Source organism: Vulpes lagopus, chromosome 4, assembly GCF_018345385.1.
Source record: "Vulpes lagopus strain Blue_001 chromosome 4, ASM1834538v1, whole genome shotgun sequence".
NCBI lineage: Eukaryota > Metazoa > Chordata > Mammalia > Carnivora > Canidae > Vulpes > Vulpes lagopus.
This window is the reverse complement of record NC_054827.1, coordinates 115,931,597-115,948,029: the sequence shown is the minus strand read 5'-3', so window position 1 is coordinate 115,948,029 and position 16,433 is coordinate 115,931,597. Positions and strand designations below refer to the sequence as shown.

Here is a 16,433-nt window from a genome sequence, read left to right as displayed (position 1 = left end):
CTAAATATGCGATTTTCTGTGGCAACTTACCAGCTTCCCTACAACTCTCCTTGGAGCCCCAACTTTTAAAATATTGAAGTAAAGGATGAGATACCTGCTCTAAAATATTCTTGAGGTGAGAATAGGCCTCCTGGGGGGTAAATTTCAGTTCCACTATCAAACGATCTAGCTTATTAATCACCAAAACCGGGCGGATGTTTTCGAGCCAGGCTTGTCGCAGAACAGCTTGTGTCTGACGAAAACAGAAAGGCAAATGTAAAATTCACGATTTGAAATAATTAAAGCACCTGAGAAAAATCCTGATTAATAACCAGCTCATTGCCATACTTTTATATCACAACCCAGATTATACCAGTCAGATATGGGGGCTCAGCAAATGCTCCCGAAGTCTCCATCACAGAAGGAAAGAACCCCAGACAAGAAACTGCCTTTGCCTTTATGGAACTGACCATTTATTTAAGAAGGATAAATAAAATAGTGCAAAGTTTACTAAATAATTACAAAACACTCATGTGGCCAACACACAGGCCTAAAAACCAGAGCATTCCCCATGGAAGTCCCCACATGCACTTTGCTGACCACAATACCATCTCCTGGAGTGAACTACTGTTGTGCTTTTCTGAAGTCAGGCATATTAACTCCACTTATCCTGCAGGGCAGAGATTCAGGCTGTGCTTCTCCAGCCTGACGATCTGTGCCCTCAGGGGAAACCAGAAGGGAAGAGACAGGACAATGATGGCATAATTTCTTGGAGTTAACCAAATTTCCTCCATTTGAGTAATTTAAGCCTCTTATGCCTTTTTAAAAATATTAAAACAAACAAGGGTATGTTAAGAGGGAGGATATAAAGGTAGACATTTCTCAGATAAAACGTAAGGCCTGCAAACAAGTCCTTCCAAGAACTGAGGCCAGGGAGCCACCCCGAGGTCCATGCCCAGCGCATCACCCTGGTGAACCTTCCCACCACTGTTGCAAAGGAGAAACACTCAGTTGAGTGAGAGAAGGAGTGGGGGCAGGAGTGGGTGTGCAGGCGGGCACAGACGTGAGCGCCAACAGAGAAGCCAACAGAAGAGTTTCATGTAGGGGAGAACTGGCTCCGTATCTTGCCATCAACCACCTCTCACAGTCTAGAATCCTCTCCAAACCCGGCATCTCCCCCGCTTTGGCAGAGGCCCTCTCCAAGAGGGCATCAGAGATGCTTCCAAGTTCTTAGAGATAAAGTCATCCTCTCTAGGATCTCTTCCAGGCGTGGGTGACTTAACTCCATCTCAGACTGGAATGTCATCAAATGAAATGTGAAGCCCTTTCTGACTGTCAGGGAAATGTCTGAAATGGCACAGAGCTGCCAGTGCCCAGTCCCTCCCCTTTTCCCCCACCTTCTTCATGTGACCACGTTGTGACCTACTACCTGTGGACACACTCCTTCCACGGCATCGACCACGATGATACACCCGTCACAGATGCGCACAGCTGTTGACACTTCTGAGGAGAAGTCCACGTGCCCCGGAGAGTCTATGAGATTGATCAGGTAATCCTCATTATCTAAAACAGAATTTGAAAACATGTATTCAGCTGTCCACAATATACTCCCTTAGCCATGCTAGAGTAAGAAAGGTTGCGAAGAAATCACTGAATGAAGCTAAAGAATCCAAAAAGCTCCATGGAAAGCTGGTGTTCCAACTTAGGAATTCCTGTGGATGGAACTACTGATTCCAAGGAGCATCTATAAGAGAATGTCGAAGGAGTTTATTATTCGAAAAGTTACTACTTATTTAGAATTCTCTGTGAGCCAGGCACTGTGCTAAGCACCTCTCACATGCTAACCACACATTACCAAATCCTTACAATGCCCCATGAGATAAATATTACTATTTCACTCTACAGATTAGATGCTGAGACTCACAGACACCAATATCTGAACGTAAAAGCTGTTCAAAGAAGCCAAAATGGGAAATGCTAATTTTAAAAGATATGAAGCATTTTGCCACTGCTTTCCTACAACCTCTCTGAGAGCAGGGTGTGAATCTGAGATTTAGACGTGATTCTACAAATATTTAAGGAAGGGTTATTATGTGCCAAGCAACATGCTATGTGTTCACATACAGAGACTACCTCCTTTAATCCTCTCGACAAACAGGAGTATTTAGCTTTTACTAGGGTGGTAACTCATAGGGATTTATCCCAAGCACTGAAAGCCCCACAACCCATCAAACCCCAAAGTCAGTCCCAGACCAGCCAGAATAAGAAGCCACCCCAAGTTACAAAGACTTCACACTGGTACGTAATTAAGAAAACCATGCAGAAGAATAGGAATTCATTAGACTTCTATGCTCATTCCCAACTGTCAAACCTGATAGAGTTCTCTTTTAAAGGCAAAACCATCACTGAATGCTCAGGCTCCCACACAGACACTTTATTTCCCCTTTTCCTCCTAATGTGTTGTTTTCCTACTTCTGTGAGCTCCCGAGCTACTCCACTGTCCAAGGGGTGGATATTGATATTACACTTTGCAGGCCATTTGGAGGATTTGCCCTGCTGTAGCCTGAACAACCTGACGACGACTCGCCTTGTGTCCTAGGTGACAGTGATGATCATCAAACATTAACCACCACAAAAACCACAGCCAAGGTTCACGTTTTGTAGACTCTTGTGCCCGGCACTGCTCTAAGCATTTTACAGACACTGTGTAGTGTTTGCCAGCAACCACCCTTTGCGGTTGCTAGTATCATTAGCATAATTTCACAAGGCAGGAAAACTAGGGTAGAGAAAAGCTAGGTATCTTTCTCGAGGGCATCTAATGGGAACCCAACTCCAAGGTAAAATGCCTAGGATCAAACAAATCCAAATGGCAGAGTTGAGGTTCACCTTTAACACTCCACTCAAGATGGCGCCAAGTTCATCTCATGTGCTGAGAGTCTGCTGGTAGTGAATTCCTAAACACTAGGTTAAGGATTCCAAAAGGCACCAGGGCTCAGTGAAACTCTGCCACCAATTAGCAACAGGCTGCTTCTTACACATCCCCACTCCCAACTCCAACACACACCACCTGTTCCAGGACTTCTCATGCAAATTTTGGTCTAAGGGATTCTAGCTCTGCTGACCCACCAGGGAAGGCTCCAACCAGACAGAGGACTGTGGACCTCTCCAAAGAAAACCAAAGATGTCAAAGACCCAGGGCCCTGAGGCAGTGGCCCCTGGGTCCCATGGGGCCTTTTACTGTCAGGGTTCACATCACTCTCTGGCATAAACCTATGCTCTCTACTGAATAATCCAGAGGAAAACAGGCAGTACTAGCAGGGTCCAACGTCCTATCAGCCCCCATCACATAAAACAGAAGCTGTGAGATTCCTAAAATCTCTCCGCATTTTCCTAGGCTAACCCTTCACTTCATAAACATGCGCCCGAAAGGGAAGATATGTACCCAAGGTCACAGAAGGAGTCGCCAGCCAGAAGCACACCCAGGTCGGTCTAATGACCTCAGTCACTTCCCATAGAGGTCTTAGATTGCTTTATACTTTACAGCCGGGGAAACAACACTTGCTTGTTCATTTGGATAAAGTCCAGACTCTGGTGTGGGAGAACTGTAATCACTTTCCTACCCCACCTGACAATGCCTGGCCCTAAGAAAGAACTTTCAGAAGCTGTGTCTGCTGTCGGTTTTTTACAGAATTTAAAAATGTGCCCACACAGAAACCTCAGGCTTCCTACACAGCAGTGCTCTTGCTTCTTGTTGGGGTTACAGACCTTTTAGACAACACCTAGAAACACAAACATACCTACCTACAGATCCACCTATCTATCCATTGTCTATCTATCCTCCCCTAATTATGCGCCCAATCCCAGACCCTTTGAAATTCATTCAAGTTTGGATCTCAAAGACAAGAGAAAGCCAGTGGATATACCAGGTGTTTTCGCCTGCAAACAGGCAGAATAAAAAATAGGACTGTGTGATCAAAAACCTTTGGGAAATGCAGTGAAGGGGGTGTAGGGATGAGGAAGACGTTACAACACACATATCTGCTAAAGGCTCAGAAAAGCTCTATAGTCAAAAAGACTGACTTCCCAAATCTATGTGATGGAGAGAATGGCAAGTGTCATGGTCACTCACACAGCCAGTAAGCGTGGTGCTCAGCACACAGCCAGTCTCTGGCTTTCAATGATTTGTTTTCATCTTAACTCTTTCCAAATAACTTCAAACACTCATTTCAAAGGTATGAAAAAGATCTCCAATATCCACCAAGAGAAAAAAAAAGTCCATAAACCCAATTCTTCTGCTGTCTTCAGCTGTGTTGTGACTCTCTAAGGTCTATTTCCCTGAATTCCATCTACCACTTTTTGTATGCCTGAGAATCAAATACACACACAAATATTTAAAAAACCAAAAAGAACAGTTGTGGGGTTTAGCATGTTAGATATTATTACTCTTACTAAGGGAAATTATAATTTTGAGGCATGCTAAATAACCTCTCTGATTTGTCACACAGTCCCAAAGCTGCACACAGGGCTGACTCCTGCTAATGCATGAAGCTGTACTTCCCAGAAATTCCCACTCTTCATTTTAGGGACTGATCTAATCGGCAGAGCGCCAATGCAATTTTTTTTTTTTTTTTTTTTTTTTTTTTTTTATGTTCCGGGTACCTGGGAAGAAGAAAAAGTTGGAAGCCTTTAAGTTAATCATGGGAGGTGTCTTTCAGACAAGGTCTACTAACGGGGTGATGGGAAAGTCATCTTTCCGCGGCCTGTGAGTCCTCCAGTTTTAAGACGCTACGGGTAACTGTCTCACTGAGGGTGCACATCTGTCACCAGGGCCTCCCAAAGGTCTTGTCTATGAAGAGGAAAACTTCATATATGGTCATGTTCAATTTCCAAAACACTGGACATGTTCACATGTGGGAAGCTGAAATGAGAAAACTTGCCTTCAAACAAAGGGACGTGGTTGAAGACACTTCATGCAAGTGTCTTTTACGTTTCGGTGTATTAGAAAGATACTACATCTCACAACAGAAGCATCAGGAACACGCAGATCCTAAGCCACGGGAAAACACAATCCTGAGTATGTTACTTACAGAACATGCAACACTTACGGACATAAGTTATGCCCCAGCTGTATGGGAACCACCAGTTTTCACAGGAAATACCATTGCTATCCCTTTCTATGTTAAATTAGTATATAAAATTCTTGTAAATCAACTGATACAATTCATTATTTCAAAGAACCGTGTGACATACTCTATCTCCTATTTGCTGACACACGTTACAGGTCTTGACAGGAGAACTGTGTGCTCAAGAGGAGGTTGTGGGTGGTTGATCTGGATGGCACAAATGTCAAAAGTGAGGTGTCTTAGGGTGGAGACAATGACCTACAGACAGCTATGAAGGGCAAAGTTTCCTTGCTGCGTGACTCCATTCCCGAAGTCCCCCCAGGCCCTCCCCAACATGAGACAAATGAAACTACACATGGGCCACCCCTGACTACAGCTGACCTCACTGGCTTGTGGTTTTTCTGTGTGCCCATCTGTGCCAGCCACTCAGTACTGTGGCCACACCCTGAACTCTGACATCACCAGGAACCCTGCTACCTTTGAAATTGTGCTGCGTAGGTAGTAAACCTAGTAATTATACATTCATACTGTCTTGATCTTCTACTCACTGGCCTTTTTGCCTAGAAGGATGTAAGAAGAACCGGAAAAAAAAGCCTTGTTAAATGAATGAATGAATGAATGAATGAATGAATGAATGAATGAATAAATAAATAAATAAATAAGGCAGGCAGGCTGATGTTCATTGTTTGGAACAAACCTGCTTAGAATCTTTGTGTTTACTTCACCCCAGAGGGCAAGTCAGAGGCCAAGGACTACCTTTTACGCAGTTTCGTGCTGGTCATGTGTTATGACTATAAGGCACAGGTCCCATTGTCAGAGTAGCTGCAAGCATGACAGTAGCATACCTCTGACCAAGACAGCACAGCAGGACATGAGCTAGAAGGATGTATGAACATCTTTTTTAAAGATGAGACAGACTTGAGGGAACATCATTAAAAGCTGATGGTCAAGTGTCAATGAAGATAACAGAGAAGAGGGATCCTTGGGTGGCTCAGCAGTTTAGCCCCTGCCTTGGGCCCAGGGCGTGATCCTGGAGTCCCGGGATCGAGTCCCACGTCAGGCTCCTTGCATGGAGCCTGCTTCTCCCCCTGCCTGTTTCTCTGCCTCTCTCTCTCTCCCTGTGTCTCTCATGAATGAATAAATAAAATCTTTAAAAAAAAAAAAAAAGATATCAGAGAAGAAACTTAGCAGGTGCCAAGTCCAGAGCACAGGTCTTCCACAATGAAGGAGACCAGCAAAGACACTAAAATCACTCTGTGTTGAGGTGTGGTAGCAAGCAGCTGAGAGAACTGTTCCATTTCTGTGATGCAGAAGGTAAAGATGTCTGCTAAGATTGTGAGGGAGGGGAAATGTGTGGGCTGGGGTCGGGAGGGAGGTTTAAACAACCTGCTGGAGAGAACACACAAGACCCAGCAGAAGAGACAAGGGAAGTCTGCCAGCATCCCTGAGGACCAGCCAAGACCCCAAACCAGCAAAAGAAGGAAAAAGTGTGGCACTAGCTCTGTGAAGGGTTAGTGTTTTATTCAAAGATAGGAGGTCGAGGAAGCAAAGAAACTGAGGACCCTGGAGAGACGGTTAGTGAGATGGCACTTCTGGGCTGTAAGAGACAGGCTGTGGACGGGGCCCAAGGAGCTAGAGAACCTGATGAAGTCAAACTTGATGGGCACTTCCCCACATAGGTGAGAGAGTGGGACAATTGAAGAGTGTGGGGAAGGGAGTATTCCAATCTGAAATGTCAAAGATGGACGGTTCCAGGGGATGCTGACACCCAAAAAGGAACCATGACAGTGAGTGAGTGAAGAAGATCTACATGCCACCATTGTTGAGAGGCCATGCCGCTAGAGAGCTCATTGTCAAGAATGGTAAAAGCTACCTTGGTAGATTTGGGTAAAATGGATAATCACAAGCCAGGTGCCAATGTCACTCATGAGCTTGCACCATACTCAGGAGCTGACAGGGATAAGAAAAAAGAGAACAAAAAAAAAAAAAAAGAAAAAAGAGAACAGATAGGATGAATCTCAAGAGATGGGGAGTTTTGAGACAAGGCTGGAAGAATGAAGCTTTGAATTAGAACCAGGGAACAAAGAGAACAGCAACCCTGTCCATGTCTTAACCCAGAGACAGATGGAGCGAGGAAGAATGAGTAGCATTCACTGGAAAGAAGTACAAGGAAAGCAGTGTCCTGGGAAAACAGCCAGGCTAGCAGCGGCAAGGAGAACATCAACAAAAAGACGCTGAGGATGGAGAGATGCTTGTTTCCCTTGGAACGTTTGCAGAGTGCATCTTGGGAAGGAAGGGAATAGCAGGAAGTTGAGAGAAGGGGTTAACATCACAGAGAAACACGGGGAAGAGCTGCTAGAGAGGCTCCCAGTTTGGGGGGTGACCAAGGACTGCAGGGATGTGGACACTGCTGGGTACACGAAGATGTCTGTACGACCCCCAGCACTCCCTCGTGCACAGCAAAGAGGCACACTTCAGGAGCCATGAGCCATGGTCTGGACTGACCAACTTCCAAGAGACTCCTGGTCCAAGTGAACAAGCTGGAGATGGAATCAGCTGATTCCCAGGACCACTGCCACATGCTAACCACTCTGTCCCCAGGAAAGTTTCTGAAATTCCATGAATACCACTCTGTATGTATGTCAAATCAGTGTAGCATCCATCTCACGAGGTTGCTATGAGGATTATACGTGAAATCATGTATATGAGGCACCCAGCTCAGAATCAAACCATCACATACCTACTTTCTTACAGCTGGCATCAACAGAATGCTTCACAAAAGAAAAGCATTATCTTAAGAGTAAAAAGTCTGACCTTCAGTCAAATAATGGATGGACAATGGAAGCCCTCCCTCCTAGCCTCAGTCCCATCAATGGGACAATAATTAGGACCAGGGGTTAAAGTTCACATTTCCAGAAGGAGGGAAATTACTGTGTCTAAGACATCAGACTTTCCAGTGCCTGCCAGCCTTGGGTGAATGTGGGGGCACAACTTGGTTTCCCCTGGGCCTTGTCTCTGGGGATCAGGACCAGAGCACCTGCAGAAAGCCCTGCCCACTTTCAGCCTCTGGGCCCCACACAGTCGCCTCGTGGATGAATCCTGAGTGTCTTGCCAAACCAGGCCATTAGCCTGTATGCCTCACATCACAAACAGAAAGCCTCTAAGTTAAATACCCACTGCAATTTGTTCTACCATTGTGTTTTAAACATCTTTAAATAAGTTGCCAATAGCTTAAAAATTAGAAGATTTTAACCAAAATCTCAAAGCCAATTAAAAAAAAAAAACAGATTCCCACAAAGTATCAATCAGCTGGAGCTGAATGGCATCTGCCCCCACCTGGGAATTTTTTTTTGGGGGGGGGATGGTGGTATTTCAGGGGTGGGTACAATTAATTCACTCTCCAGACTGCCTTGCTCATGTAGAGGTGTCAACACCAACACCATGTCAAGAGCTAATAATGTAGTACTTAATAATTACATTTGACTTGTGTTGCAATAAGCAGTTAATTATTTGGGGGTAAAATTAAATCAGACATTTACCTCACAACTTGTGTGCATGTGCATACACATATACACAATTATGGCTGGATTAGATGTAAAACCTGAAAACATAATATGGTAAAACTAGGAGTGATTTTTTTTTTTTAGGAGTGATTTTTATTTCATTCTTGTGTTTTACTGTATATTCTGTAACATACTGAATTTTCTATAATACATACAAATATGTAAATGTATTTAGAATTTTTAAAAAGACGAGTTGAACACTTCATTTCAGAAGTTCTGCAACAGTAATATTTACTCACTGGTATAAAGAATGGCTACTTGGTAGAAATGGCAGCAATATGCCTTGAAACTATTCGAAGAATACTCCAAGAATTTCAAATTATTTGACCCATTTAAAGACACTTCTCTCATCTTTATCTGAATTCTAGGCTAAAGGATTCAAAGGAATTACATCCCCTTAGGACTTTTTAATAGAATGTATAATGTATAGTGTTTCCTAACCCTTGAAATCCCCAGATGAATGGATGGTATCCTTGTGGGAAGGACAAAGAGAGAAGTAAGAAACAGAGAAATAATGAGGCTTCACAATATGGTCCCAATATTTGTAGCAAGTTTTGATCACAACGGTAAAAATGAGGCTGCATTTTCTCAAGGAAGAACCAGGTCCCTAGAAATGCTAAGATAGAGTATCACCTTTGATAATGTACCTAGGTTTGTAAGCTTATTTGTTTACTTCAAACTAGAAAAACACCCTCTCTTTCAATCCAAATATGGATCTGAAAAAATTTTTGAAAGCCAGTTAGGAGTCAGAACCAGACTGGGACTTGATTGACATTTAGCACAGAGCTTCTTAATGGATTATTCAGAAGAGGGCATGAAAGACGGGAGAAACAGGGAAATAAAAATCACCTGTAGAGTTTCTTCAACCATCAGGTTTCCTTTCTCCAAGAGGAGATCCCCTTCAGACTGTCCCACCTTCACAGCAAGAATACCCTCTTGCAGCAAATGAGTACTGAGATACAGATAAGAACGTATCTCATCTCAGAGGTGTTCTGAGAGCATGTGCCTCACTAAAGATCCCCAAATTCTAGCTACATTTTGTATACTGGGAAAAGAAGGCTCTGTACCAATCGTCAGTTGTGACAGCTGCCTCCACCAAAGCCCCCTCTAGGCCATGATGTTCACAGAGACACATTTGATGCTCTATGACTCCACTCCAATTACCACTTATCAGACTAGAAGGTGACCATCCAACCCAAGGGTGGTCAATCCATTGGCACAACCTCTGCTAGGGCCTGACATAAAACGATAAGCTGGGCCACATCTTGCTCCTGGGAATATGTGATCAGAAACACAAGAGAAAGCAGCAGTAAGCAATGAAAATGGAATAAAAAAACAGGAGTTGAGAGGCCAGGGCAAAGTGAGTTTATGAAGATGGGGACACTAAGAGTAGGTAAAAGCTACGAAATAGAGAAAAGACTTACAGGGTAACAGAGAAAAAGACAGAGACTGAAACCCAAGGAGAACAGTGGAGTTCCAGAAAGAAGATCCATTAACTTGTACTGATGGTCTCCAGGGCCATGCTGGATCCAGAATCAACATCTGGCTTCAATTTCTAGGAGATATCGCTCCAATAATGCTGTTTCAGTAAACAGTTAAAAAAGGGAGTGGGAGAACTGGAAATACAGAGACAACAACTAAAACTGACAAATGGAGGAATTATCAAATAAAAACAGATTAATGGTATGAGTGTGGACAAAGAAAGACTACAAATCTCTTGAGGTCTATAAAAATAGGGGGAGATGATAAATAAACTGAGCACTGACCCATGCCACGCAAGGACACACTCTTTAAAATGTGAGAGTTAATTTTAAAACAAATTGAGGCATTACTTTAAATATTAAATTTTAGGAATTCATCGAGAATGCCTAAGAGCTTCTAGACTGGTTTCATACAAAAATATTTTGAAGTCTGACATCAAAGAGAATATAGTCGTGTCTCACACAGAATGTCCCTTATGTCAGTGACAGACACAGGCCACTGTGAAAGATGAACCACAGATCAGTCGCTTAGGGAAATGAAATACATCTTTATTATTTTCTTCTAATTATAAAAATACACATTTTGTGTAAAATTTCCAAATAGTACAAAAATACATATTCTAGACAATGTACATTTCACATAACGAACCCCTGGTGGTAACTGGTGTGAGGTTGTAGTGTGTATCCTTCCAGACTTCTTTATCTACACACATAATATCAAGACATGCTCTTCTCATACAAGCATTTACTCTGCAACTGGCTTATTGTCTCAACATATATTCCCTGTATTATCACATGTAGATCAAACAGGTGTAGAAGAGCTCTATGCTTTTCTTGGCAAGGATGTATCAGTGTCCTTGACCATTTCCACAGACAGACATAAAGGTTGTTGGTATTTTTTTTTTTCACTAAGACAAACTTTTTAGTGACTATCACTGAATATGTGTGTGTATATATATATACACACACACACACACACACATATCTCACATACTTGTATGACTACTTCTGTCACATAAATTCCTGCAAGTATTACTGGAAAAATGATATCTTGGTTTGAGGATAGCAAGTTGTCATGGTCATGGCAACCCAGTTAAATAAATAAGATTTTAAATCCAATACTGAGGCCATAGGAAAGAAGGATCCAGCCAGGAAATGGAACACTACGGCTGAGCCAGCAAAGTCCTGAGACTCTTGACCATCCTTGTGAAGGAATCCTTACAATCACCTGGGTGGATGGGGGGCAGGTGTGAACTGCCAGTTCTTCTGCCCTCAAGCCAGTCAGAGGTCCCCATCTGCATCCAAGTCTGCACAGCCTGTCTCTGACAACAGATCATCTGGAGGCCAGAATGAAATTTGTGGGATATAAAGCAAAGAAACTGAGGCATACAATTAATTCAGAAAGAGAAAGAAGGACACTGAAGAGACAAAACTATTTTTCTTTAAAACACAGATTTACCTTTTGCATAATGTAGTGAAATGGCACTGGATTTCATAGTGATCCCTCGAACCTGTTCATCTTCTCTGCTGTCCATGTACCTTAACTGTAAAAATGCAACATACGCATCCTTACTTCCCAAGGAATTAAAATGTTAACATCAAAATGGACTGAGTTGGGACTTTTGCTTTAAACACATAATTTTTAAACTAAAAGCCCTTTTTCTTCTTTTTAAAGTGGGGAAGGGTTGGAGAACTATCCAGATGTGTTCCAGTACCCCACATTCATACAGAAAGTAGCATGCGGGGGAATTCCTTCTACTCATGCAGAGCAGAGCCTGTCTTTCCCTACTCATACAAAATCCAAGCAAAGACTGAAACAGAAGCTCTCTAGAAGCATGAGAAGCCTTCACTCCTTTCCCCAAATTAGCAGATTTTACACACATTTTTAAAAACAGAATGGCATGATGGACGATATTTATAATATCACCAGTTAGCTGATGGCGTTCAGTGTTAATGCCATGAACAAAGGCCCACGTCTTTTTCTCTGGGCTACGCGGTGCATCAACACTGACGGGACTTCACATACAGGGCAACCACCTCCTTGTACCCCCTCAGACCTACGTGCCTAACTTCCTAACTCCATCTCCAGGACCACCTTCCTTTGCCCTGCCTTACTTCTCTCCACTGTTACTCCTTTGAAAAATTCTTCACTTTTACATTTACTTCTTTCAATCAAAAGCCTTAGGAAAAATGTACTGATGTGGGATTGCCACATTTATTCATCCCACATTAATTCCTTAATCTTCCAACAGCCTTCCAACCCTGCAGCTCTGGCAAAACCAAATGCCTAAAAGCTACAAATGACTTCTGGCCAAACACAATAATCCTTTTTAACATTCAATCTTTCTGATTCAGTGTGGCATTAGACAGACATAGCTACTGACCCTCGTGTGTAGGTGTGTACACATGGGCACATGAGATTCTTCAAGGAGTCTGAAATCTCCTAGCTCCCTTCCTATCTCCTGAGATGGTAGTGCCGGCTCCCCTTCACCTCTCTGAACTCTGAGGTCTTTCTCCAAAGTCTCAGGCCCTGGTCATTCTTCTACATGTGTGTATTTTTAAGTACTGAGTTGATATAAAACATACACAGCAAAAAGAATAACACAGTGAACATCAGTGTGTGTGCCATTCTATTGAAGAAAAAAAAGATTTATGTTAACGTCCCTCTACGCCCTGGCTCAGAGGCAACCACTATCCTAAATTTTACCTTGTTCATTCACTTGCTTTATAATTTTTAAAAAGGAGTATATCACTAAGCAATATATATTTTAGAGCTGCAGGTTTTAAGCCTCATACAAGTGGAATCACACTTTCTATACCTACATATCACATACATACATACACACACCCATACATACATACATATATGTACACATATGTACATATACACACATACCCATATGTACATATATGCACCACACATACACATATGGTACTATCACTTTATCTCTGCTCAAATTCAGATTCCTGAGATTCATCCATACTGATACAGTCATAATTCATTCAGTAGGATTGAACTACACAAATCCACCACGCCTTGTTCATCCATGCTGTTCGTGATGGGACAAGTAGACTTATTCTAGTTTTTCTAACTAACCCTGAGCTGTCATTAACAGATGGTGTCTGTCTCTTGGTAGACTACCCAGGAGTAGTATTTCTGAGTTATTAAATGCACCCATCTTCTACGTTACTAGCTATTTCCACAGTTTTCTGAAAAGACTGTACTGTTCTACACTCTAAAGAGTGGATCAGTGCCTCTCCTGCTTGGCCACCTCGGCAACACTTGAAATGGTCAGGCTGTTTTTTAAAACAGATGGATGATAATATTTTTCTAATTTACATCTCTCCAATTATCAACAGGGTTGAATATCCTATGAGTTTACTGTGAGTTTCTTGCTCAAGATGTTTGTCCATCTTTTTAATGGTTGTATTACAGATTTGTTGTTTTAGATTGAGTTATTTATAGCCTTTGAATACTAGACCTTTGTCAATTATGTGTCATTATTTTCTTCCAGTTAACAGGCTTGTCTTTTCCCTCTCTTTACGGTGTCTCCTAAAAAATAGATGTTCTTAAGTTTTAATGTAGTTGAGTTGATCAAACACACGTAATGGTATGTACTTCTGTCTTCTATAAATCTTCTCTTAAGGTCATAAAAGTATTGCCCTACATTATTTTCTACAAGTTTTATAATTTTGCCTCTCACATGAGTATTTTAATTACATGCTACTAGTATGTAATTACATGCTACTCTACAGGTAGAGGTCCAATTTTATCTATTTTCCACATATAAACCAACCATCTAAGGACAACGTATGAGGAAGCTCATCTTTTCCCTCCAGATCAGAAATGCCAGCTCTGTGATAAATTAGGATCCCTGTTTCTAGGCCTGCTATTCTGGGCCATGAGTCAATTTTATCCCTCAGCCAACTGCAATCTACAAGCTGTTGTAGGTTCATAGTAAGTCTTGTTATCTAGTAAGACACACTGCACATCCCACTCTTCTTCAGATGTGTCTTGGCTATTACTGGCCCTTTGTTCTCCTGCATGATTTTAGAAAAAGTGTATCATACTCAAATTTTTAAAAAGCTGAAATTTTTACAAGAACTGCTTATAGATCAACATGAAAGAAATACTGAGTCCAACAACTTGTGAACATGATCTAGCTATTTATTTACATTTTCTCCAGTGTCTCACAGGTACAGGTACATCTTTTATGCTATGTAAGTATTATATTTTCTGCTATTGCTCATGTATACTCTTTTCAATGACTTTTATATCCTGAAATTTGCTAAATTCTTATTAATATCCTACCATTTTATCTGTATACTTTTCTGAGTTCTCTACAAAGTCATACCATCTTTTCTAAAACATTTTTTATTTATTTATTTTATTTTATTTTATTTATTTATTTTGCTTTATTGTTGCAGCAGAACCTCCAGGGCGGTGTAGAGCAGAAGCTGTAACACAATGAGCAGAAAGGAAAAAGAGCGCCCAGCCTTATTCCTGAATATAAATGCAAAAATGTCAACACTTCATCACTAAGGGTGCAGGACTTTTTGTAAATACTGTCAGATTGTGGAAATTCCTTCTATGCCTACTTTGCTAAGAGGTTTCATCAAAAAGGATGTTAAATTCCATGTTTCCTACATCTACTGAAATGACCATGACTTTCTTACCTTTAATCTGTTAATATGATGAAATGTGTTAAACCAATCTTCAAGTCTCTGCAATAAACTCTATTTAGCTATGAAAAACTAGCTTTTTATACAATTCCAGATTCTGTTTCTTAATAATGATTATAACTCTTGTATCACCCATCACAACAGCTGTCATGAGATTTTCCCATCCTGTATTATCCTTGCTGACTTCAGGGATCAAGGTGATGCCATTGTCTGGGGAGCTGGAGAGTACTCCCTGCCTCCTCTCTCCTGTGATATCGAATGGTTATCTAGGTAGAGCTAGAGCATGTGTTCCCTCAATGTCTGGTAGAATGAGAGTTAAACCATGTGGACTTTTTCTTTGTGGAAAGATTTCTGCCAACAAATCCTGTTTCTTGAATGACTGCTTTCTCTCTCTTCCTGACCTCACTGTGGTGAGTCCCAGCTCTCCATCTTTAAGTCTGTTGCTGCGCAGTGCGGCTCATCATGTCCCACTCGCGCCTTCCCCATCCCTGCAGCACTTCCTTTCCTAGCAACTTGCACCTTTTCCTCCTTCCTTTCCTTCTTGATCAGTTTCACTAGCTATTTATCACTCTTGTTAAAAGATAACCAGAAATTATATTGCTAATATTTTTCAATAGACTATCTTTCTAGAGAAATTTTAAGTCCACGGAACAACAGATCAGAGAGAAGAGTCTCGCAAACTCCACCCCTAACACTCACACGTTTCCGTATTATTCACACCGTGTGTTAGTGTTAGCGGGTAGGTTACATGTAATGAACCAGTACTGATAGGTGACTAGGAACCAAAGTCCCTCGTTTACATCAGAGTTCGCTCTTTACATGTGTGATGACCCGTGTCCACCATTACCAACCATATGTGCTGGTTTTATTAATCTTTTCCAAGAACTAACTTCAGCTTCATCAATCTTTTCTATAAAATATTTGTTTTCCACTTCATTAATGTATGCTTTATTATTTGTTTCCAGCTACTTACTTTACAGCTATCACGTGCTTTTCTAACTTCTCAGGTGGAGGAAACACAAGCACTTGCTCATCTTGCTCAGCCTGGTTTCCTCGGCCCTCTGTGCACCACCTGCCTCCTCTAGCTACTTTTCAATTCATTTCTACTTCTCTACTTCCTCTCCTCTCCCATCACTTGATAAATTTTGCTGATTGTGTCCTAAATGCATTAAGGGAAGGAATATCTCCATTTCCCTACTGCCAGTAACTTATTCTATGTCCTCCTACTCATGGCTGAAAACAAACAGCTCTTTAATTTCATTTTCCAAAACAGTCCTTTCACCATGACTCTCAGACTTCAGAAGCCCCCCCTTGGTACTCAAGTCAGCCTTCAGGTTCTTCTCTGATCCGTTACACTCTCTCCACCAGCACTCTTCCTCCCCCAGGGGTCTCTGGGCAAGTGTTCCCCTCAGATCAAGCACAACGCACCAATTAGCCTTGATGCATTTTATCCCCCCTATCCCCCCACCTGACAGTTTCTCCATCTTCTCTTCAAAACACAACTCATCCCCGTGAAGAATCTCATCCTCTGTGAAATCTTCCACAATTGTGCCAGGCTCTCATTAGACTTGTTGCAAAAACTCATTTTGGCATTTATAAAATAT

General features: G+C 41.8%; 1 protein-coding gene across 1 annotated transcript in view; it reads right to left on the bottom strand.

The window, feature by feature from the left end:
• Positions 1 to 16,433, bottom strand: part of EFL1 (elongation factor like GTPase 1) — a 121,219-nt gene that overhangs the window by 100,727 nt on the left and 4,059 nt on the right. Inside the window, exons 4-6 of the mRNA XM_041752671.1 lie at positions 11,606 to 11,690; positions 1,409 to 1,542; positions 95 to 232 (exon numbers count right to left, since the gene is read on the bottom strand). Of these exons, the coding sequence (XP_041608605.1) occupies positions 95 to 232; positions 1,409 to 1,542; positions 11,606 to 11,690 (357 nt within the window). The remainder of the gene's footprint in view (positions 1 to 94; positions 233 to 1,408; positions 1,543 to 11,605; positions 11,691 to 16,433) is intronic.